Below are 24,625 nucleotides of genomic sequence, written 5' to 3'. Positions count from 1 at the left end.
TGTGTTATAAAGCAAGTGTATAAAAGTAGATGTGTTCCTGAAGGGCAGCATTAACCATGCCATTAAACTTGCAGATTACCGAGTAAATGACAACATTGCTCCAACTATTCCCTACAACCAGTCATACGACCAGAATACAGGTGGATCCTACAACAGCTCAGACAGAGGCAGTAGTACATCTGGTGAGTACCTGCAGTGTTTTCCAAGCCCTAGGCTTTGTGGTGTTTGAATGCTGTAGCCATGGTTAGCAATATTCACTGGGCTTAGAGAAGGAGTGATTGGAAGGAATCCACCAACAGTAGAAGCTGAACAGCACAAAAACCAACCCAATAGGTGCCAATATTTCTGTTGCATCCTCATGATTGCTTAGTGTCATCTAAATGTCAGTTATGTAACTGATTTTCCAAAATTGTGAAAGTGGTGAACTCAAATGGAGGTTAGATTTCCTAATGCTAATGGCGTATTGGATAATGTTATGTTTTCCAGATGGGCAAGTCAAAGCAATTTCTTTCCAACTGTCACCAAAAAAAAAGAAAAAAGGTTTTAATTTATGTGTTACCTTCCTGGTCCTTTAGTGACATTTTTTTCTCATCTCTTGGGTCTACTTACCCAATTCATGAACCAGCTCAAGATTCCACAGCAGTTGAGTGATACCCAACAGAGCTGCTTTAAGAAGTTTTTCATTTTGTAAATTAAACCCATGTATTTCATTGCGTAAAAAAGTATTCAGGCATACATAAAATTTTATAGTCAGTATATGTCAAAATTATTTTTGTACATCATTTAGATAGTGGTGGTAGATAATTAAATTTTGTTTCTCATTGGCATCTCATGTACAAACAATCTAAAAATCCTCAGTAAAAATCTTGAAACAAAACAGCTTTTTATATTGACCACAGCACTGAATTTGCACTCTGCTTTGGGACCACAGAACACGTTTTAGTTCAAAAGTTATGTTTTATCACTGTAGCATGACCTGTTCACTTCCAGGTTTGATTTCTGGTAGAGGTGTATGAGCTAAACCAGAAACTACACATAGGCTTCGTTTGGGGCTGTACCATAAGTACCATAAATGTAATAAACAATGCCATCAGGCTGTGTTTATTTACATCAAACCAGTTCCAGGGTTAGTTATGGTCACAGTCATGAGTGCCCTGAACTTTGTCTACTAATCAAGATGTAGACTTTTTCCAATTCTCTACTGCTGTTGCCTTTGATAGTCCCCTTGCCTTAATCCCAACCTGTGCTTTGTCCTGACCGATTCTGACCAAGGCACAGCAGGGTCGTAAATATGTTGATGAGCCCTGCTGTGCCTCTGGATGATCTGAATTCCCAGTGGTTGGGATGAGATAAGCAGAGCTCCCAATTCTCCCAGCTGCTCAGCAGTGTTGTTCTAGGAGACAGCCTTTTGCTCCTTCCCAGGTCTGAAAGATCAGGATGTGGTGCTGAGCCTGTGCTCAATGATGTTAAAACTTGAAATTCAGCATGAAGCATCTCAGGGGTCTGAACCATGCAAATTAAAAATGAGAGGGTGGTGTTCTCCATGCTGATACCTGTTGGGGTTATTCCTAACTCTTAACAATTTATAGTCCTATGCCAAGGATTCGAGCAGGAGTGAAGAAAGGTGAACAAAGTAATAAATAATTGTGTTGAACCATGTATATATCATGGTGCTTAGGATGCAGAATGCAGGTCGCCTTGGGATACTTAGTGTCTTGCTTTACATACTGAGTTACCACAAAAGCAACTGTCCATAGCTAAAACATGTATCTGGCAGCTAATGTGGGACAATAATAATCAGAACTACTGTCAGTAAGAGTGGAAAATCTGAGACAGCAGAAGTAAAAATAAAAAGAAAAAAACCTTCTTAAATCTCACTGCAGTGTATTTAATTACGTATATAACGTTTTACTGTGATAATATAAAATCATGCCTCAGTTTAAGAGAGAAATGTGAAGGATTCTAAAACATACTCAAAATCACAGTGACTTTATCTACATAAAAGGAATTTATCTATAATAAAGGTGTAACAATAGCAAAGAAGGATTAAAACATGTATATACCAAGGAACAATGGTTGAGCAAGTTCTCGTCGTAGCCATGTCCAAACTGAAAAATTTAGACTATCTGAATAACTGGTCTTACTCAAAATTATTTGAGCTGTTAAAGCTGCATTGCTTTATTATGAGCTGTAATTTTCCAGTAATAGTAGTTGAAAACATTTGTGAAATACTTCATCGATCTTTATTTTTTTTTCTGTTATTTTAGTTCTTCCAGCAATTATTTTCAACTGCACCTGCCATTTGGACTAAAAGTAGTAATTTCATTGTGCCTAAAATGTTTCAGTGGACAAGTACAAATTACCTATATTCAGTGACTTAATGCAACAGTAGAACTTTAATAGATCATATCTGTATCATATTGTATTTTAGGTTCTGGCAATTAAATAGGATAAAGGCACTTCAGAAAATATGTCTACAGCTCATTTGTTTTAGATGATAATCTTTAATGTAATTAACAGAAGCAGGAAGCTCACTGTTAATGACATAGCTTGTAAAATTAATTTATGGTTTTATCACATTTTGACTGTTTATTTAAAAAATTAAAGTTTTGAATCCCATGTGTTTTTTCCCATGCTTTGTAAATTTTCTGGTTAAATTCAACCACTTAAAATGTAGATCAATTCTACAAAGGGGCTACAAGCACAAACTAGTGTAAAAAGGAGGAATGCAAATTTGCTCCGAACTGAGCAAAACAGTAAATTCTCCAAGAATGCAAGAGCATCTGGGAAGGGACTACAGTTGTTTTGGTTTTCATAGCTAGTGCTGAGGAGAGACTTCAAAGAGTTACAAATATGTGCTGCTCTTTATTCCCAGGGAGTCAAGGACACAAGAAGGGTGCTCGGACCCCAAAGGCTCCCAAGCAAGCTGGCATGAACTGGGCAGATCTCCTCCCACCCCCTCCAGCACATCCACCTCCCCACAGCAACAGCGAAGATTACAGTCTTTCAGTGGATGAAAGGTAAGAAAGAGGGAAGGCACTGTCCACCTCCCACTTTAATCACTAGTTAATTGAAGTGTGATTTGCCCTACGAGCTGGCAGTGAGACCTTCCTCCAGCACTGTTCTGGTGCTGCTCGTCGAGCTGTAGCCTGGCAGTTTGGAGAGCACTTAGTGGCAGTGCTGTGCATCCACCCAGCACATCCTTACTGAGCTGTTCTCAAGAGCTCAGAGAAAAGTGGTTTGTTTCTGGGCTATTAATACATGTATCAGATATGCTAATTACACAGTGCAAATTTAAGTCCTTATTTTCTTAAAAAATTAATTTTAGCTATGACCAAGAAATTCCTTGTCCTGTGCCACCTGCAAGGATGTATCTGCAGCAGGATGAGCTAGAGGAAGAGGAAGAAGATGAGCGAGGTCCTACTCCACCTGTCCGAGGAGCAGCTTCCTCTCCAGCCGCTGTCTCCTATAGCCATCAGTCAACTGCCACTCTCACCCCCTCTCCCCAGGAAGAACTCCAGCCCATGTTACAGGACTGTCAGGAGGATCTGGGACACACACAACACCAACCTGACCGGAGGTGTGTGAATGCAAATGTAGCGAGAGAGATGTGATGGCAGTCGTCCGAGCCCCACTGAAAATTCCTGTTGAATTTAGTGAGGCCAACAATTTCCCCGTTATTCTGTTGCTATTTAACTTCTAATCCAGGATACTAGAACTATTTTAACCTCAGAAATAGGTAATTAAGTTGCTTTATTATTGTACCATGGGAAGAAATGCAGTATATCACTTTAGGGTACGTACAATGCTGACATAAGTTGAATTCACAGTCATCGGGTTATTAAAGTGGTATCGTTAACACAGCTTACCATATAATTACAGTTCCATTGTTTCCAATAGATTTACTGCATTATTACCATAAAATAGCATGCATTATTTCACAGTAACTGTGCAATTAACTTGTCACCAATATGTATGAATATATATAAATATATAATTTATATAACCTATAGATTTTCCTCCTCTCATAAATCCTAATACAGGAAATTACTGCTTGCAAAATTTTCTTAACATTTCCATCTAACCTTATTTAAAGGAATGACCAACATTAATAAAGACAGATATCTGCTACAGGGAAATGTTTTTTCCTCTCTGAGTTGCTTTTACAACTGTTTTGCATATAAACTCTCACAGCATCTCTCCCATAAAACAGTGAATTCTGAATGAGCCCTTTTATGTATGATGCTTACATCTCTTGGCTTTTGTTGAGAAGGCACAGCTTTTCCATCCCAAATGAGGGGCTTTTATTATCTTTTTCCTCCAGTGGTTTGCACATCTTATTTGTTGCCACAAATATATAAACTTACCTGCAGCATTCTATGTAGAATTTCTATTTTTAGCAAAATGCAAGCCTCATGCAATGAAATTTATATGATTTTTCTGAGTAGACTGTAGAACTTTGATTTTTCAACGTAACTTACTGGATATTTATAGTATTTTCCAGAAGGTTTTTTAGAAGTTAGGTCATCCTTATGGTTCCTGCTTTTTAAGTAGGCAGTAGTTTAAAGGGGCCTATATCTGCTTTTACTTTAGCTCCCCAGTACTTGATCTGCCTTTCTTTGTTTCCTTGACTCTGTATGGTAACACTTGTAATGTGTATCTTTTTCTCCTTTCCCCTTCTTTCCTTTCCTCCTTATCTTCCTGAGTCTTTAAAATCACTCTTTTCATTAATGGATGGGTAATTTCCTGTAATTTCCATTTGCCCTGGTATGCTGGCCTGCAGAAATGTTCATTTAAGTCTCTTAAATTTTCTAGGTTATTCGAGAGGTAAAACTAGGTGGACACAAATGAAAAGGGAAAATGCTACGTGCCCAATAGTCATGAGTGACTTTCCAGAATCTCTCTGGTTTTCTGGAGGTTGGGACATGTGTTCTGACATACAGAATGGAGTAGACACAGAAGCAGATGTATACAAACATGCATAACCAGCCAGCAACTGCCTGGAAAGTAGAAAGTTTGCTCAACACAAAGACTCCTGGCTGATGAATGCCATCAAAAAGTAGTGGCAGAATGAGCTGGAAGGATGCTCCAATTTATGCTCCTAGGTCATACAACTTACTCTTTTTGTGGACTGAAAAAATAAAATGTGTATCTATTTTGTTCCTCCTACAATGGTAAAGTGTAGCTTTGCTGGAAGTCTCAGAATTTGTTAGTGACTAATTCTGTATTTTCCATCTTATAATTTCAAAAGAGTTGTTTTCTTTTTGCCATCTCCATCTCATCAGTTTAAAAATAGTCATATACTTCTATTTATTTGATTTGTAAGGCTTGGCTGGCTACCTGTTCCATCTGCAGGTGTCAATAGGACCCAGGGCTGCTGTTGAGGAGTTGAGTGTCCTGTGCTCAACAGCTGTAACCCATTCTGAAAGGGTGGGGTCCTGTTTCGAATGTGGTGTGACAATACTTTCAAACTAAGAATACGTTCCAAGTGGTGCCTTTCCACATTGATTTGGGGTGTTTTGTAAATGGTGGGTTTATAGTCAAAATAATGCCTGAAATGCTGTTTGTCGTACTTTTTATTAGCTTTACTCATAGTTCTGCAGGGTATTGTTTCGTTCATTGGTCAGAACCAGGCATCGAGAATAGGATTCTGGTGGTGATGATATTTCTCTGTCTGGTGAGCTTGGTGGAAATACAGCAAACTGAAATAAAAACCTTTGGTCAGGAAGAGTCAAAAAAGAGAGAAAAAACCCTAAAGATTTAGTAGGACAGCAGGTGATCTCAGTGTTAAACCCAGAGCTGAGATAGGAGACAATGTCACTGTTAAAGCGAGAACCGGCATCAGATAAAGGGAAAGAAGTATTGTTAATTCTGTATGCCCGTGAACCAGCTGCTCTCAATTAGCCTGTTCCTAAAGGCTGGCAGCCAAACTACCTTTTCAAGAACCCTAACATATTTTGTATCTAGTTACCTGTCTTGTAACATCAAAACCTAGAGAATAGGCAAATATATCACAGCGACATTTGTCACAAGAGCTTTAAATTAGGGCAGTAAGACTTTATTGGGCAAGGTCTCTAGTCAAAGCAGATACAGATTCCAGGCAGCAACAGCTTCTGGGTTTTGGGGAAGCTGTTATAAAATGATTATTGTATATTTATCCCTAACTATTATTCATTCTGTTCAGTACTTAATACAGCAAGTGAAAAACAGTGATGATGTAGCCCAGGGAGGATCCAGTTTTGTCTTGCTATAGAGTATTAGGTCTTTCCTTGCTAACATTTCTTTCCAAAATTAATGTATTTATGTATTCCCATTTATTAGAATCTAAAAAAAAAAAAAAAAATTGCATGCCACCCGCACAAAAGAGTCGATTTAACCATGAGAGTCATCTTTTCTCAATGAGATGATAAGAGGGCAAAGTTGACAAAGGAAAATTACTTTGAAATTTTTTTCAAAGCAGACTGCAATAGAAATTCCTGGTGGAGCACAGCCAACAGGAGAACCATTACTGCAGAAAGTGTGTTTTCCTGCCAGACAAATGGCAATTAAAGAATGTGTCTGTGGCCCCATGAAGAACTGTTGATGATGTTGCTACCTGGAACTTCTGAGTGAAGTATTAACTAGTCTTGAACATTGATCTGATATCTTACACTTTGCCTGCTTAAGCTGAAGATACCATTACTGACAAATTAGGATCAAAATTAACCTATGCATCTTGGTACCCCTAAGGCCTAGAACTAACACTATGGTAGAAAATTCTTTTATTTCATCACCTAGATCAATTTTTTTAAAAAATGAAATTGCAGTCTCTCATATCTTTCTGAATCACTAGGGTGGGTGGAGGGAAGGAGATAATGTTAATGGAGCAATCTGTTTGGATAGATCCATCTGTTGGCATTGATAGTTTCAAACTATATGTTTACAGTTATTTCTTTTGCTTATACTCTCAAGAGTGCACAGATAATTTTTTAATAGCCACATGATCTATAACCAGCTCTTTGCTTAGCTCTACATGTGTTATTTAGGGAAAATGAACAGCTTTATCATTAAAGTCAGTGATACAGGAACCACATTAAAAAATCAGATTTCTTTGTGATAGATTTCAAGCTATGTAGCTGTCAGTTCTGATTTACAGCAAAAGTATAAACTAGAAAAACAAACCCGAGCCTTTCAGATATAAATTATGTTGATTTAAAACGGCAGGCCAAGCTTGCTAGGAAATAAAAAAACTATTTTCATCAGTCTGCTGTTTCCTCTGACTTTGTTATGCGATTTCAATTTTTCCCACCCTTGTGTTTTTATGCAGACGTCAACCTGTGAGTCCTCCACCCCCTCCAAGGCCCATCTCCCCACCACACACCTACGGATACATCTCAGGGCCCTTGGTCTCTGACATGGATACTGACGCCCCGGAAGAGGAGGAGGACGAGGCAGACATGGAGGTTGCCAAGATGCAGAACAGGAGGCTCCTTTTGCGCGGCCTGGAGCAGACGCCTGCCTCCAGTGTTGGGGATCTGGAGAGCTCTGTGACAGGGTCCATGATCAATGGCTGGGGCTCAGCCTCTGAAGAAGACAACATCTCCAGCGGGCGCTCCAGTGTCAGCTCCTCCGACGGGTCCTTCTTCACTGACGCCGATTTTGCACAGGCTGTGGCGGCGGCCGCGGAGTACGCCGGGCTCAAGGTGGCCAGACGGCAAATGCACGAGGCAGCAGGAGGTGAGTTGTCTTCTGCTCCGTGGGAGAACCAAAAAAAATGTGAAATGAACCCATCCACAGGTGCCATCTGAACACCTGTTCTTGGGGTGTTTAGAAGTCGGGAAGAGGCAGAAAAGGAGTTTTGGTGAAACAGTCTGAATAAATTGCTGCCCTACAGTGTTTTCCATAAGTAGTTCCTACTTCTTTGGTCTCACTGATCATGGACTAACATTAATGCTGCTGGTGGATTTACACCCACAGCTGAGTGAGAGAGGGACAAAAAAATGGATTATAGAAGTTTATCTTTTTCCAGGATAAGGCTCCCAGTCTTTTCAGTCACTCTACGCAAGAAGATTTAATCCCTCCCTATTGAAATGCTCAAATAAATAGTAAACCTTTAGAGTCATATTTTCCCTGGATTTAGATTCCTTTTTTTTTTTTTTGATAGCTGTTATGAGTTGCATTTTAAATTGTAGATTATGCATATGTATCAGGGCCTTATGCATGTGTTTGTGTTTTCACTTTTCCTTTCTCCTGGAACACCACTAAACATATAAAAATTATATTTGAAGTGTTTCATTTTTGCAACATACTGGATACTAGTAGCACAGGATATGTACAGGTAATTAATAACCTTACTAAGCCAAATGGATATTGTTATACTTCATCCAAAAAATAAGAATACAGCAGGCTATTTTCAGGGATGCAGGTTTCAGGCAGTTCCATGAATGTTTTGACAATCAGTCCTATTAAACTGCCAGACCTGGAGAAGAGGTACTCTGTCACAACTGTGTCCACCCTGACTTCACAGATTTTCAACCTTCCTCCCACTTCTGACATCCTCTCCCTGTTAACAGTCCTTTGTTTCATTTCAACACAGCTGTTCATCATGAAGAGTGAGAGGGGAGGTAATTTAGTAATTCTGGATGAAATCCTGACCGATTGAAGTAGGTGGCAAAACTCCCATTCCTACCCACGAGGCCAGGATTTTATCCATTTTGTACAAATAAATTCCTATAAATATGTGTAGGGACTTACATATTTAGAACAGTTTTTTTTACATCCAGTTGCTAATATTTTTGCAACAGTTAAGTTCATGTTATGCAATGATTTCTATAAATTGGTATTACGTGTGCCTGACTGCACATCCTTAAAACATGACACTTCTTATCTGCAAATAATCTGTGATAAAATGCTGGCCATCCAGCATTGATGCCTTCCTGAAAATTCAAAGGGGCAGAGGGGACTTATGTACCTGAGACCTGCTGGTCACTTGCTCTGCTTATAGCAGGGGTAAACCTGGTGTGGCCCAAGCTAGGGGAGGGGAAACCTGAAAGGGAAACATTCTGCTCTTTCCAGAAACTGGCTGGGTGGGAATCCTGCTTTTGCTTGCCTGCTGATGGATTTTGTGCTCCTGGGGCAGGAGCTACCAGCTACCCAGCAGCTGGATAATTTCTGTGCAACCAAGCCAGCCTGCCTAATGATAGGATAGAAAATGCTTCGATTTAGTTACAGCTCATTCTAAAACTGGATGAGCTTTACTGTTGTTCCAACAGTGTATTTTTAGGTCGTGAAAAGCTAGAGCATTCTGAATGTAAAAGAGAAAGTATGAAAAGTCTCGTTTTAGGTAAGAAAAATAATTGCTATTGTTCTATAACCATTTGCAGGCCGTAGACATTTTCATGCATCACACTGTCCCAGACCCACCAGCCCTGTATCCACCGACAGCAACATGAGTGCTGTTGTAATACAGAAGGTCCGACCTGCCAAAAAACAAAAACACCAGCCAGGACATCTGCGCAGAGAAGTCTACACAGATGGTGAGTCCACTGAAATGGGGGAGAGCCCCACTGAACCTTCCTAAATGCGCATTCAGCGCGTGTGCAGGGAATTTTTCCACAGAGATAACGCTGTGTTTCAGAATTCAGTGATTTGTGTTTCCTGTTGCTAAACACGCTGAACAGTTTAATCATTTTAAATGCCAGAGTTCCTTAGTACTGTACATTGATGCTTCCACTCCAGAGCCTTGCACCTGTTTTCTATGGTGTCCTAATCGGCTAATTACCATCATTATTTAAGAGCCCAGATAGCTTAAATAGTACAGTCATTGAGAATAATGCATGGTTAGGATTGAAATCTTTGTCCACGTGACTCACTATTAAAACCTTCAGAATGTGTCTTTTTCTTGAAAGAAAAACCAATTCACCATTCCAAAGGTGGACAGCACAAATCAGTGAATTGTAATCCTGACCACAGCATTGTTGCAAGCGGTTACTTTGTGAGTGAAAGCGAAATCTAATCATCTTCTCTCGTGCCTTCACACACAATATCAACTCTTGCTGAAAAGGTAGTGCTCGTATTCTCTTGGGGGTGTAGGATGATAATGCAAACATTGTGATGTTGTCTAGAGAGAGCCTTTAATGAAAACGCCTCAGGTGGTGCAGCTTTTATTAAAGCATTGCCTTCCAGTTGTATAAAACAATCCATGGGCTTTGTTGGAAATTCACGTAAGATAAATTCCCCAAGACTTAACCCATCTTGTCAAGTTTGCTGAATTTGCTAACAGGAGGGAGATGTGGGGGAAGGGGAGGGGAGGGAAGGGAAAAGGAAAGAAGGGCAGAGCTCCCACCTCCTGCTTCTCTGCAACAACAATCTGATTAGGACTTTCATTACCAGCCTGAAATTTTTCAAAGAGGGGCATCATTTGCCATTATCATATGAAAGGCTAATATTATAGATCCTTATCCAGGGTTACAAGAAGGGAGTTTTGAACCACTTCTCCCTGTGATTCCTGCCACTTGACGAAAAAATTTAATACAAAGCTCAAAGCACGATGAGCAGAAGTAATTTAGCAATGAGTGGTTGTCCGTGCTATTATCTGTACTTTATTCCGAGTATTTTCTCTCAGTAGCATCTATCTGATATTAGGCTGCGTTAAATGCTGGCATGACACAGTGCACCTGGGCCTCTTGGCTTGTGCCCAGGCCCCTTCTGTCAGCAAAAATGAGCTGTTGGAATATTATCTGATTTCAAGAGGTTATTACAGTGGTTTTGTGCATGTTTGCTTCTGTGGAAGGACAACACAAGGTGTAAATCCCAAAACTGTACCAGAAATGTTTATGAGACTCTTGTGATGCTGTTTCACAGGATTTTATTGACATTTTATCAGCTTTTATTCTCTTGAAGAGAATGCTCTTAACTGAATAATTGGCAGAGCATCAAGCCACAATACAAACACAATAGCTAGGACATCAGAAATAAATAAATAAAGGTGGTTTATGTGGCCATTTTCTTCTAACACAGGGATAAATAAGAGATGGGCCTGTATTTGATGACAGGTTTTTGTGAAAGCAGTTATACAGACTTAAATGATAGAGCCATTGTCATTAGATATTGCAATATGGATTTGACAATCATGATCAATATTTGTTTTGTGTTATGTAGCACCTGCTTACTTCAGCATATTTTCTAATTAGGTAAGAATTTCCACTAACCTCTTTATCGTGCAATACAGGGTGGTCATTCAGGGAATAGCAAATTATGGCTTTAGTTCCTGCAGATCTAATAAAATCCAGTTCAAAGGTTGAAGGACTTGTTTGGTTTTGATATTTTTTTTAATTATTATTTTTCTCTTCATTCTATTTGCATAAGCACATTTGGAACCTCACTGTAGATTTTAACCATTCACTTTAATAGCCACATCTAGTATATTGTGACCCTTAAGAATTAGCTATAAAATAACTTATAGTAATTGTTTTCCTTAGGTGGAGAAAAGTGATATGAATGAAGCATTTAAGCACAAATGACCTTTCTGAGATATACTTAGGTTTTTATACTGGCTTGATGACTATTGTTTATCTTTTTTTATAAAAGAGTGCCTGATACAGAGTTGCTTTTTTTCCTCATAATGAGTGAAGATATATATGTTTGTAGTAGTGAGGGAAAAAAAAGCAGAAGCATTCAATAAATACTAAAAAGAAAAAAGATATTCCTTCATTCCTTTCTCAGCCTCTAAAATGGAAATTTAAAGAATTGCATATAAAGAACTTTCTACTCTTCCCAAATTACCTGAATTAGTATTTGCTAACACTTATATTAAATACAAGTGTAATAAAGAATTTAAATGATTAGTTGTCAGGAAGGATATATAAATGAAGATTTTCATGAATAGTTGAAAATGCCAGGAGTAGTATCAACAGCAATATATATAAGTCTTTAAAAATTCTCTGTTTTATTTTCCTCATACAGACAAATCTGAGAAAGAGGCTGGTCTTTCTGAAGGTGTGTTTGTTACTAATGTAGCAATAAAAGGCCTTCTACTACCACCTCTTTTTAAATAAAGTGCTCTCTGATTTACTCTACGTTGTCTAAGTAGTAGCAATTTTGTATTTTCTGTGAGCATTAGTTCAAGTCAGTTGCTACTTTATGTGGGATGGGATTTCAGCTCTTCTTTTGTTCCTTGACAGTCATCCAGGCAGTGAAATGTTCTTCATATTTGTGGCTAAAAATCTTTGCTCAGTAGGTGGTAAGGATTAAAATGTATGAATTTTTAATTGCTCTTCGTTTAGCCTTTTAGGAGAGTTTACTAAGAATGCATTACAAGAACCAACTAGCAGATGTACCCTCCTTCTCAACCTTGACTGACCTACTTACATATTTAATTTAGAAAACCAAACCTTAAAAGAATATGTTTGTCTTTTCTAAAAATATATGTGGGAGACTCTTCTGAACTGTCTTGAGTTGATTTATCAGTTGTTATAAACCCTAGAATTGTAAGCATTTAGATAAAAAGGATAAAAAGTACTTTGCCATTGTTCTGATTCAGTAGGTCTTAAAATAGAAATGTTGCCTTTCACTGTTCACATGAGATTTTAAATCCTGATTCTTCTTTAAATCTCTTGAGTGAGAAAAAATACTAAACAGTTTTGCAGCTAACTGGCTGAGACTGTAACTGAGTTATTTAGCTGTGTTACCAATGACATGATGTCAGGGCAGCTGAATTTCTCACAAAAGGCAGTTGAACATCTGCCAAATATTCCTCGAATTTTCACTTGGAAATGTTAAGCCTTTATGCGTGCCAACACCATTTGTACTTTTGTCTCCCTCTGCCTATGCAGTACAAAAAAATCTACTCTGTATGAAGCAAATTTTAGCAAGGTACAAAATAAGTAGGAATGCATTTCTTACTCTGCTAAAAATCAGCTTGTTATTGAATTATAATAATTTTTAGATGCTTGCCCTCTTCTCAGTCCTTACTTCGGAGTCCATTATGAGATATTTTGTAAAAAAAAAAAAAAAAAAAAAAGGCAACAGGCCACAGCTTTTATACATCACATTGGGTATTGCTGTATTAATTTGTTCATCCAATTATTGTGTACGGTGTGAGCCGTGTTTCTTGAGAGACAAAGCATGAAAACAACCTCAGTACATGAATAATAGCTCAGATTATGATGTGTCTGGAAATCTGAAATGCTGTCTAAGGTTTTTTCAAGCCTGGAACAATCTTGAGTTTTGCATACCAGCATGAACGTACAATAGACTAAAAATGCACTTTGTGTCTTAGAGAATGATGGAATGGCCTAGGTTGGAAGGAACGTCAAAGGCTATCTGTTTCAAATCCCCCCTACCATGGGCAGGGTTACCTTACTAGACCAGGTTGCTCAAAGCCTCATCCAGCCTTGCCTTGTACACTTCCAGGGGTCTTCTTCAGTATTGCATCAAATCTATAACTCTGTTTTCTTCAGGGTGTGACTGAAAAATCTGCACCTTGATAGAGGTTAAAAGAGAAAGTTGACTTATGAAGCCCAATTCCCTCATTGGTTGCTACTTACAATTCATCTTTTTATGCTTATTTGTTGTTTCTCCACTTTAGTGTTAAACTAATTTAGCAGATTATTTTTCCTCAATACTGTTTTGCTTATGCTGTGGTTCCTGTGTGCATTCTCGTTTAGAAAATTACCATGTCTCCTTTCAAAAGACACCTAGTGAAGGTTTCTCCTGTAGACTGGGCTATGAAATGGCATCCATTAATTGTTTGAGTTATATGGGAAGCAGGGTAACAGTAATACATAGACATGAATGAAACATGTGAGCACAGCTGACCTTTAACAAATGCTTCTGAGTCCTTTCTACTGGTTTGATGTTGCTTTGTGATTTATTTTTTATTCCTTACAATGGAAGCTTCCATTTTGCTTTTAATAAGAAGTGTGCCAGTTTGTACTTGAGGAGGCAGATTGAATCTGGATTTTCTCTGTGATCTGAGCTGTTAAAATAAATACCACAGGGGTGTAATAGTGTTGACCTCTGAAAGGGATTTTTTTTTTCCCCTCTGTTAAGGATTCTTCTCAGTCAGAAGTACTGTGTTATAATGAAGATTTTTACAGTTTCCCTGCAGGTTGCAAAAATGTTCTTGAAAGCAAATATCACTTTTCTTTAGTTATTACTGTACCATAGAGCTGCTGCCAGTTTATGAAACTTTTTATATCAATGCATCTTCCCTTTCCATAGTCAGGATTCAGCACCACTTTGTTCACTGTCCTGTGTAGCTGCATAGAATAACAAAGTAGCTTGTTCCAAGCTGTATTTTATAGGCTACAGGAATGTTCTTTTCCTTCAGTATTCCTTCAGCCAGTGCACTTCCATGGCACATCTGCTGGACACTGGCCCCAAGGGTGGCTGAAAAGGCTGATGCTGGACATCTACACTCCCTTTACATCAGCAGGTTCAATAAATGGCTATTAACTGCTTTAATATAGGGAAAGTGAGTGGAGCATGTGAGACCCAAGATATTGCAGTGTCCTGGTTTCAGCTGGGGTAGAGTTATTTTCTTCTCAGCAGCTGTTGCAGTGCTTTGTTTTGGATGAGAGAATGAGAATGGAATGAGAATGGTGTTGATGATGGTTTTTACCAAGTCATGTTTATCCTAAGTCAAAGACTTTTTTTTTCTTGTCTTATGCTCTGCCAAGTGAGGAGGCGCACAGAAGAAACTGGGAGGGAGCATAGCTGGAACCAAACTGGCCCAATGGACATTCCACACCTTGGAACATCATGTCCAGTATATAAACTGAGAGTTTACCCAGAAGGGCCCATCTGGGTTCAGGAAGGGGGTCTGGCACTGGACATTGGGTGGTGACTAAATTGGGTGACCAGTGGGTGGTGAGCAATCACATTGTGCATCATTTGTTTTTTCCCTAATTATTATCATTGTTATTATTTTTTACCATTACTGTATTAATTTACATTTATTTTCAATTTTTAAACTGTTCTTAGCTCAATGTGCAAGTTTTACTTTGATTCTTGTCCCCATTCCACTGGGGTGAGAGAAGAGAGGTGGAAGGTTGAGCGAGTGGCTGAGAGGAATTGCATCTCCAGCTGGGCTTAAAACCATGAGAGTCCTTTTTGGTGCTCAACATGCACCCCAAAGGGTTGAGATAAGGACAAATCTGACCAGAGTGTGTTAAAAGAAAATCATCTCTGGTTCCAGAACCCTACACTTCTGAGTTTGAGTATCTTCATCCACTTCTGAATCAGTGTGTCCTCTTCTGAGGGAAGACATACTGTGAGAAGAAAGTTTTCCTCAAGAAGGATATTATTGTTGGAATCTCCACAGGCTAATTCGAAGTTTGTCTTATTTTTTAAACCTTGTCCAAGTTCTGTAATTGCTAACAGTGTTCTGTGAGGGATGGGGTCCATCTTCAGCCTTGCTTTGGAAGAATAGTTCTTGTGTTTAATAAGCTTTACTCTGGATTGACATGGTCTTATGCACTGGGCTTTCAAGGAACATATTACACAAAACTTTGAGGTCTTAGGCAGACTTCACATGAATTTTCTCACAATTGCTGAGTTGTAAGAGGTTATATACTTCTTCAGAACAACACTTTCTGCAGCAGATATTGACTCTTAAGAATCACATGACTGTGGATCTTCGTGATCCAGAAATTCAAATTTGCATCTCCAGGGCTGGGCAGCCCAGTGAAAGTAGTTTGGTTAGCTCTTTGGTGGCAGGACCTCACGAGACATTTTTAGAAGAGCTAGTCAGAGTGCTACTCTGATGGCTGGAATTACAGACTTTCACTGCTGAGGCTTTGTACTGAACAGAGGTTACCTCTCTAAACCATGTTTATGCAGCATAACTGATTCTGTGCTTTCTTGCCCAGTATGTTGTAAGGCTTGGTGTTGTGACCACTTCCCTGTGAGCCTGTTCCAGTGCCCAGCCACTCTCTGGGTGAAGAACCTTTTCCTGATACCCAATCTAAACCTCCCCTTCGTTTTGATTCAGCCACTTAGTTAATCCAAGCTTACATTATGTCTTTCTAGGCTTTGAAAATGACAGTCCTTTTTCTTCAAAGATATCTGCAAATAGTGAGTGTTAAGCAGATACTGAAAATTAAGTCTCAGTAGTCAATTGTTTACCTTCAGCAGCGCTCTAAAACTGCAAAAATTCAACTAACTACCCTGATAGGATGTTTTGTTTGTTTGCTTTGTTTGTTTGTTGTGGGGGTTTTTTTCACCAAGACAGTGGAGTTATTACAGCAGGATATAATTTCCTTTAAGTATGTCCAACCCTACTTTTTGATGTCTTTCTTCCTCATCAGTCCAGTCCAGCCAATTGATAAAATTCCCAGTCTTATTTAAGACAGGTCAAGGATAGTTCCAAGATATGTCACCAGGTGAATGTGGTGGATGGTTCCCAGCAAGCTTACACAGAGCACTGAAAACTGCATTGCTCCATCTTTCCACAGGACTGGATCAAGTCACTCATGCTTTATGTCACTGGAAAACCTCTTGAAAATGTCTGGCACCTGCCATATCTGAACTTATATGTAAATATTAGATACCTACTTTTTCTTCCTCAGGAGTACTACCTTTATTTTTTCCCCAATTTAGGTAAATTTCAGTTGAAACATTTTCTTGAATAGACTGAGAATTAGCTGTATTTATAGTGATGGTGTTTGAAAAACACAGCTGCTCCAGAAATGCGCGCTATTACAAAATGCTGAAGTTACAATTTATAATAGTGAAGAGTTTTTTCTAGCAGTTTCACTTGAGCATATTAACCTCATCTCACTTTTTTTAACCTGTTGTTCTCTTAAATCTGTGTGAATTGTGCCTGTAGCTTTACTGTGGACTGCTTTGGTTTTGCCACTTCCTTGCTTGACTCCCATATTTTTTTCTTCATGTTTATATTCCACAGAGCACTGTTGTATCCTGATGAACATTTTACATATTCTAGTTTTATCTCCTAATACAAGAATAGGAAAATATAATGAAGTAAATTATGTGTGTGCTTTAAAATAGTATCTTGAAATATTCACAATTTTAGAACCCCTTAAGCTGTGCTAGTTTAAAGAGACAAATCCAGAAGTCTTTGTGTCTTTTCTTCTTTTTATTGTTTTTTTTTTCTGAGAGCTTATTACTTCATTGACTGACCGTGCTTTTTTTTAATGTCATGACATAGCCACAGACACAAGGATATGTGTGTTATTTTAACCTACTCTTTTAAAAGAAGACTGCAATAATACGTATAGTTTATCTTACATGTGTCAGCAATGCATTTAATACATGTTCTTACATCCCAGCCTGTTTGCTTTAATGCTCACTACACTGAAGGCCTTGAGCAATTGCAGCACAGGCTGCTGTATTCTTGAATGGACTTAGCAAACAATTGCAAATATCAGGAAGGATTTGTTATTATCCGTAACTCTTTGTTGATATCCATAACTGATGTGTTAATATCCAAGTGCCTGTAGTTTATTGCAGATTTTGGTAATGGTTTTTAAGAAAATATTGTGATTTGGAAAGGCAGGCAGAGGTCATCCTTTGTGTTTTTAAAGCTGAAGCCTTTGGAAAAATACCCATCAGCAGTTTTAACAGTAACATAATACTTTTTGGGGTGGAGAGAGAAGGGCAGAGGGTGGGGAGAGAGTAAATAAGAGTGTCTCTTTCTTCAGTTTAAGTCAAATATTATTTCTTAATTTCACTAGGGCGTGTTGTCATCATAATAACCCTTTCTCAACCCCACAGATCTGCCCCCTCCTCCTGTGCCCCCTCCAGCCATAAAGTCCCCGACGGCGCAGACCAAGTCGCAGCTGGAGGTGCGGCCGGTGATGCTGCCCAAGCTGGCCTCCATGGAGGGCAGGACGGACAGATCGGCGGACAGGAAGGGCGCCAGCTACAAGGGCAGGGACGGGGCGGAGGGCAGGCAGCACCCCGACGTGCGGACGGGCTCGGGGGAGCGCAGAGAGCCCCTGGAGCAGCCGGGCGACGGCAAACCACGAGCCAGCAAAGCACCAAAACGAGACGGCACACCAGCAAAAAGTCATCTTCTCCAAGGTCCTTCTGCCTGCCTGCTCGGGGCTTGCTGGGTGTTGGCCACTGGGAAAGTTGCAGGCTGGTGATGTGAAATTAGAGCTGCTGAATTTGTCATAACTGTGGTGTAGATGAATGTCCTGGTTTGGAAAGGCAGGTGTCTGCCAGGGAAAAACTGGAGCTTCCCTTGGAATGGAGAATGTATACCCCCTCCCTCCGAATTATTATAATTTTGCAATTAAGGAACTTTCAGGCAAAGATATGGGAATAGGGATAACAGTTCTTTACTAGGAATATTAAAAAATACAAATGTAGTAGTACAAAAAAAACAACAAAAAAAAAGAAAACAAAAAACAAGCAGACAAAAAAAATCCTAGAAACACTGACAGAGCCAGAATATGACCTGACACCGTTTTGGTCAGGGTGTTGAGAGCAGTCCAAGTCCTCATGGAGAAACAGATGTGGTTCTGTTGGAGTAGAGATGATCCTGTGGAAGGATCCAGTGGTGGTGAGGTGGCTCCAGTCTTCCTCTGGGAATCCAGTGGAAACAGGCTGTTCTGGTGTTCTGAATGTCAGGTTTTATCCAGGTAGGAATGCTTGGCTTCTCCCACTGGGTGGAGCATCTTCAAATGGGATGATGTAATTGTATCAGTCATGGTGTGAGCTTTAATGGCCCGTTAACAGCAGATATCCCCCGGAGGGAGGATGGGTCCTGGAAGAGATAAAGAACATTGCCCCACCTGGTTTTAACAGCTGGCACATTAACAGAAGACATCCACCCCCTCCCCACTGGAGTTATGAGGAATGGGCCATAGAAAAGATAAACACTTCCCCAACCAGTTTCAACAGGATGACAGATAGAATACAACTTTTGGTTATATATTGCAACCCAAGACACACTGCAGGATCTTGTTTGGGTAAAACAGGATTATTACAAGCTTACAAAACATTATTTTTCTGTTTTGCTGCCCTTAGACCCATCATGTATTAAAGCTAATGCTGAGGAAACCAAAAAGAAATATTCCTTAAGAGTTGTAAGGATCAGTATTCCTGCTCCTACCATACACTTGTAGTCTAGTTATATTTAATGTGCCTAAATATAATCTCCTAAATTTAAAAGGAGACTAAGTCAGACGGTAGATCTGTAAGTCAGCAACTTAACTTCCCAACGAAAGGATCAGCACTTGGCCCATTTTGCCAATTTGTAGAGGCCACAATATGGCCAGAATGGTACCTGGTCCTTTTTCAAGAGTAAGAAAGCCTTAATAGTTGTGGATAAGTTGTAAATACTAACTCATATAGCGTTATATGAGCCAGACCTGATCAAAGAAATCTGTTATATACAGAAAGTGGTAAGTTTACTAATTCATGAGACACGCCAGGAGTTCACCAAGAACACAGAATGATACAAATGCCTGGTCCTTTCTACCTACAGGTATTTAGGGATAACATCAGGGATGTTTGGGTACTAAGTTGATTAGGTGGGCACGTGGAAAAAAAAAAGTTTGATTACAGTGGATTGCTGTAGAGAAGAATTATTAGAATGCTACCATAGAGGATGGTGGTGAAATGTTAAAGCATGGCTACTGATTGTGTCTCAAATTCAGCCTGAGAAATTCAGGATCCAGTATTTAGATGGAATGAGTCCTTGTATCATACGTGTATTCTCATTTCCTCCTACTCTGTCATATCAAATACATACTACAAGGGGTGGGGTGTTTTTCATTTTCCTGTAGAATGTAGACCAGGGATCCTAAATTGGAATGAAATGGACACTATTCATGAATTAGTTTTTCTGTAGTGGACGTTACCATGTAAATACTATAAATTTCCTTGAGAAAACTTCTATAATGCTGCTATGGAAGCAGGATATTTCATGTTCTTGTCAGGCATCGCTTTAAACCTCCTGAGAATCATAAAAAGTAAATCAACTGCATGCAAAAGAAATTTTAGGTTCACAGTATCTCTGGGCTTGTAAACATAATAATGTTTGCATTTAATTATACAGAGGACATCCTGCCATATTCGAGACCAACGTTTCCAACATCAAATAATCCTAGAGATCCCAGCTCCTCCAGCTCCATGTCGTCAAGAGGGTCAGGAGGCAGACAGAGGGCAGATCAAACAAATCTAGCCCGAAGGAATGTTGCAGAAATGCAAGTACTGGGAGCCTATGAACAAGGAGAAGAGGAAGAAGAAGAAGAGATGGAGGTAACTGCAGTTGTAATGCTGAAGATTACTGAAATAAAGCTGTTTTTGTCTTTAGACAGATGCCAGGAAAAAAAAGCTTTTGAACCAGAAACATTTCTGTTCAGAAAAATTAGTGCTTTTCTCTGTCCATTAATGTTATGCCTAATCCAAGTAAACAAACTAGGGATGTGTCAAAACATTAAAAAAAAAAAGTCACATATAGGATAATATAATTGTCACCACACTAAAACTTATGGAACAGAACTTGCAGGATTACAATGTTTTGAAGGGCACTTTACATTACCCAGATCCTTTCAAAACTGAAAATAAAGAACTAGCGCATCTAAGAACAGCATTGCATTGCCTTTCACATCTTTTGACAGTTTATCATTCTAGATTTTATTAGATATTAAGATACGAACTTTTTTCTTTACTTTTTCTGCCTAATGATATTGATTGAATTTAAATATTGATTGTAGAAAGGGTGACCAACGTACAGTTGCACTGCTGTGCATAATTTAAAGTAGCAATTATCATTTAAATGTACCAAATCTCGAAGTATATAGAACAAATTTTAAATAATAAAAATTAACATGTAGTAATCTATTCCTCTTTTTTTGTAATACAGGAAACAGAAAGCTGAAGACAACGACATGTACTGTAACAGGCTTTTAAAATCTAATCAGAAAAAAAAAATAAATCACTTAAGATGCCTCAAGTCTGATGATGTTTGACGCCAGAAATAATGTTCAGTGCAATCAGAGTGTACAATTTTTCCTTTTTTCCTCATGCCATCAGAATGCTAGTTTTTATTTTACTCTTTCTTTGTAAACCCTCCTCACTAGGAACGGCCCTTGCCTGTTCTGTAACGCTGAGTGCATCGCCTGCGCTGCCCTGGGAGGCAGGGAAGCTGCTCTTCGAGGTGCTTGGGCCAGCTGCTGCTCCAGGATTAGACCATAAGGGAATTCCAGGGCCTGGGATTGTCCAGGGCTTCTCCCCAGCGAGGTGGTGCTCAGTGCACTGCCAGTTCACCAGTGAGCCAGTCGATGAGACCATCAGGGACGTGGCAGTGGTCAGACAGGTCCCCAGAGTGAACGTGGTGCAGAGCATCCTCTGGTTCTCGGGGCTTCACTGTGGTCTGCAGTCAGTGCAAGTGGTATCTTGCAGTTTTAACACAGACTCTGTGTCTTGTGTTCTGCCAGTCTCCTGCTAACCTTTTGCAGATGATACAGTTTGACAAATGAAAGTAAAATTAATTTGGGACAAGATGGCTCTTATTGTAAATATGTACTCATTTTAAACCCCTGTGGTACTTTGATTTGTCTTTCCATTTTCATCATTAAATACATTCTTATTAAAAATGTCCTTTGGGATAGGCAGGGGGTAAGCCAGTGTGATTGCTATTTGCCTAATCGTAGCATGAGCAAGTTTATCTGAAACTTTTCTCTAATTTTCACCTTCAACACTGCTTATGAAAAGAAAATCAATGGACATTTTTAATAACGATTAGGTAATATCATCAACTGCTACTGGCCCAAATCTCAGACCTCTACTTGTGTCAATTCACCTTAAAGAAGAAGTGCCACTTAAAGAAGTTTTGTTTGATCTTGGCAATGAATTTTTTTGTAATGCACTGCTTATCTTTTTTTTTTTTTTTTGGTTTTAAAAGCACAATCACTAAACTTTGTTTGTAAACCATTGTAACTATTAACCTTTTTTTTTTGTCTTATTGAAAATGTTAAGCATTTGTTTGGGATATTTTTCATCTTTTTGTTAATGCTCTATGTTTGTATTTGGAATATTTGAATGATGACAGATGGTAAAGTAACAAACGTAAATGTGGGCCATAATCTAAACACTTCTCACTTTTCCTGGACTTACAGAAAATGACCAATTTTTCTGTGGCCTCTCTCAACATTGGATTATCATTAAAGCTGAAATAGAGGCATTAGTTGCATTGAATTTGCCAAATGATGTCCTCTGTCTGTAGATTTTCTGATCTTTTTTGTAATTATAAAATTTCTCTGTCATTGGTGCTAATGGAAAAATGTGTGTTTGTTTATTGACAGCTATCAGGACTAGCCCCAATGGAAAAAAAAAAAAAGGAAAAAAAAATGTTTTGGTGTTTACCGAGGACTGAAATTTTTCATTTAGCTAATTTTTAAAGAAAGGTTCCATAGAAAGGGTGTGCAGTACTAAAGGAAAAATCCATGTGATTAATGTTTTCATTATGTTCATGTAAGAAACCTCATATTTTAGCCATAATTTTGCATACTGAGGATCCAATAATCAGAAAAGTAATTTTTGTCACATTATTTATTAAAAATGTTCTCAAATACATTATCTTTCCTGTGTAGTTTCTTGTGTTCCCTGAAGCATAATTTTAGGGGCAACTCTAATCTCATTTCCATTGGCAAGAGCCAGGATCTGTTCCACTGAAATGTTGCAGCTACAGTAGCGTGAGCAAAGTGGGAGAGCTGGATGCAGCCTAGGATTTTACATAATTACAGTTGTTTGCCTTAAAGATCTGATTTTTGGGCGCTCCATGGACTGTGATAATGAAAACTTCTCTCCGGCTGCCAATTTCCAGAGAGAGCTGATGAAGAAAATCTGTACCAAAAAAAGCATTCACCTCGGGGGTGAGACACATTGGCCACAAAGGAAGTAAGATCCAAATAAGTGAAGGGAATGAATGTTATGAGTCGATGTTTGTTGGGACCTGCACAAATGCAAGTTTCCTTGCCTGCCTGCTGTAGCTATTCTGTGGTTGGCAGAGCCCTGCTGTGGATCATGGTGGAGTAGGTGATGTCCCTTTTCCACTCTTGTATTTTCATATGCCTGTAATCATAATGATCACCCTTTCCTTATGCTCTGCCCTTCATCCCAGTTAAAAACTGCTGATTCTGACTAACACATTTCTCTGCTGGCTTGCCACGGAACACCGCTACAGCCTTAACAGGGCACAAGTCTCAGTACAGGTTTTTTTCATAGCTGCAGCTTTAAAGCACTTACGAAGATGAGGTAGAATTAAGCATGTAGCCTTTGTGTGTTGATTTTTTTTGGGATGTCTTCAGTCCTCATGCCTCAGATCAGCACGTGTTGGAACCAGCATTATCCAGGCAGGAGCCCACAGATAGCCTGGGATGTGCCACAGGAGATACCCATCTGGCCTGCACCTTTCCTTTGGAGGAGGCAGGAGAGGTTTCACAGGCACAGCTGAAAGGCTTTCCTGGCACCAGAAGCAGCCTTTTGGTTTGGGGTGAAGCCATTCCCAGAGCAGGGTGTGGAGAACAAGGTAGAGCTCAAAGAGGTGTCCCTGAGCGTGTTAGCGCCTTGGCACAAAAGCTTAACCTGCTCCCAACGGTGGTCTGCAGCATCTCAAAACTGGGATCTGGTTGCAGCTGTGGTGTGCAGACCTCGGTTAGGTGTGTCTGCCCAGAAACACTGGTGCTGCATGCCCGAAATAACAGGTACTCACTTCATTTTCTGCTGGCACAGTGACAAACTGGAAACCACGCACTGGATCCCAGCAATATCCATCTGTGCAGCTTCACTGGAAGTCAGGCTCCATCTGAAGTTCTGACCTCAGCCAGCAGTAAGTGGGAAATGTTGCCCTATGAGGTTTTTTAAGTTGTTATAGATTTGTTGATGGTTGATGGTGTTCCCTTGGAGGTTTTCTGGATTGTTTTGTGATTGCATTCACTTGTGTCTGGCAGTGTCTTGAACAGCGTGTCACAGAGTTGTCAAGGGTTCTTGGCACCCACACTTGGTTCTTGGTGCATTCTGGCCTTACCAAAACCAGTGTCAGTAAGAGAAAATATGTGCAAGGTTGATCTTGAAATTATGACTCCTGTTAGAAAATGTTGAGACACATCTGCTTTGGTCTTTGCCACTGAGGTACAGTAAAATGAGGTCATTTACACAAAGTTACGTTTCCTAAAGAATTATGAAGTGATTGGAAAGCCGACACAACCAAAGTAGTGTTCAGGGGTTTTGAATATGCTGTATACCTGAAAAAGCAAGTACTCTACTGGAAAATCCATAGGTCTTGTGTACTGAGTTGACATTATGGATGTAGACATTTTATTTTTCTCTTGCAGTGTTTCCTGTGAAATCCTGTATGAGTTCCTGTTAAATTTGATTTTACTTGAAGTAAAATAATACCTGCTAATATACTATGAAAGAGGTTTAAAATAATACTTGCAAAATTTTAAAAAATGCCTTGCATATGTTTTAGGGGGTTTTTATCTGATGAGTTTATTTTCCAAAAGAGCAATTATTCTGATGTATAAATTAAAATGTGCTTTTATTTTAGGATAATGCAAATGTGTCCTAGGTCTGTATTTGGAAAACTTGTACAGGAGTAGGTTAGGTGCAACTGATCATGAAACCTAAGCAATGGAATTGGCTTCAACTCTTGTAAATAATAAGT

General features: G+C 39.2%; 1 protein-coding gene across 1 annotated transcript in view; it reads left to right on the top strand.

The window, feature by feature from the left end:
- ROBO1 (roundabout guidance receptor 1) overlaps positions 1 to 22,533 on the top strand; it is a 297,271-nt gene extending 274,738 nt beyond the window's left edge. The window contains exons 23-30 of the mRNA XM_066208404.1: positions 75 to 182; positions 2,876 to 3,020; positions 3,329 to 3,580; positions 7,307 to 7,716; positions 9,363 to 9,515; positions 17,719 to 18,027; positions 20,012 to 20,214; positions 20,822 to 22,533. Coding sequence (XP_066064501.1) covers positions 75 to 182; positions 2,876 to 3,020; positions 3,329 to 3,580; positions 7,307 to 7,716; positions 9,363 to 9,515; positions 17,719 to 18,027; positions 20,012 to 20,214; positions 20,822 to 20,836 — 1,595 coding nt within the window. The 3' untranslated portion in view covers positions 20,837 to 22,533. The remainder of the gene's footprint in view (positions 1 to 74; positions 183 to 2,875; positions 3,021 to 3,328; positions 3,581 to 7,306; positions 7,717 to 9,362; positions 9,516 to 17,718; positions 18,028 to 20,011; positions 20,215 to 20,821) is intronic.
- The last annotated feature ends 2,092 nt before the right edge of the window (positions 22,534 to 24,625 follow it).

The sequence above is a fragment of the Chamaea fasciata genome, unplaced genomic scaffold, assembly GCF_029207755.1.
Source record: "Chamaea fasciata isolate MVZ Bird 193981 ecotype frontalis unplaced genomic scaffold, bChaFas1.0.hap1 SCAF_2, whole genome shotgun sequence".
Lineage (NCBI taxonomy): Eukaryota > Metazoa > Chordata > Aves > Passeriformes > Sylviidae > Chamaea > Chamaea fasciata.
Note: the sequence above shows the minus strand (reverse complement) of the source record. Positions and strands in the feature narration are given on the sequence as shown.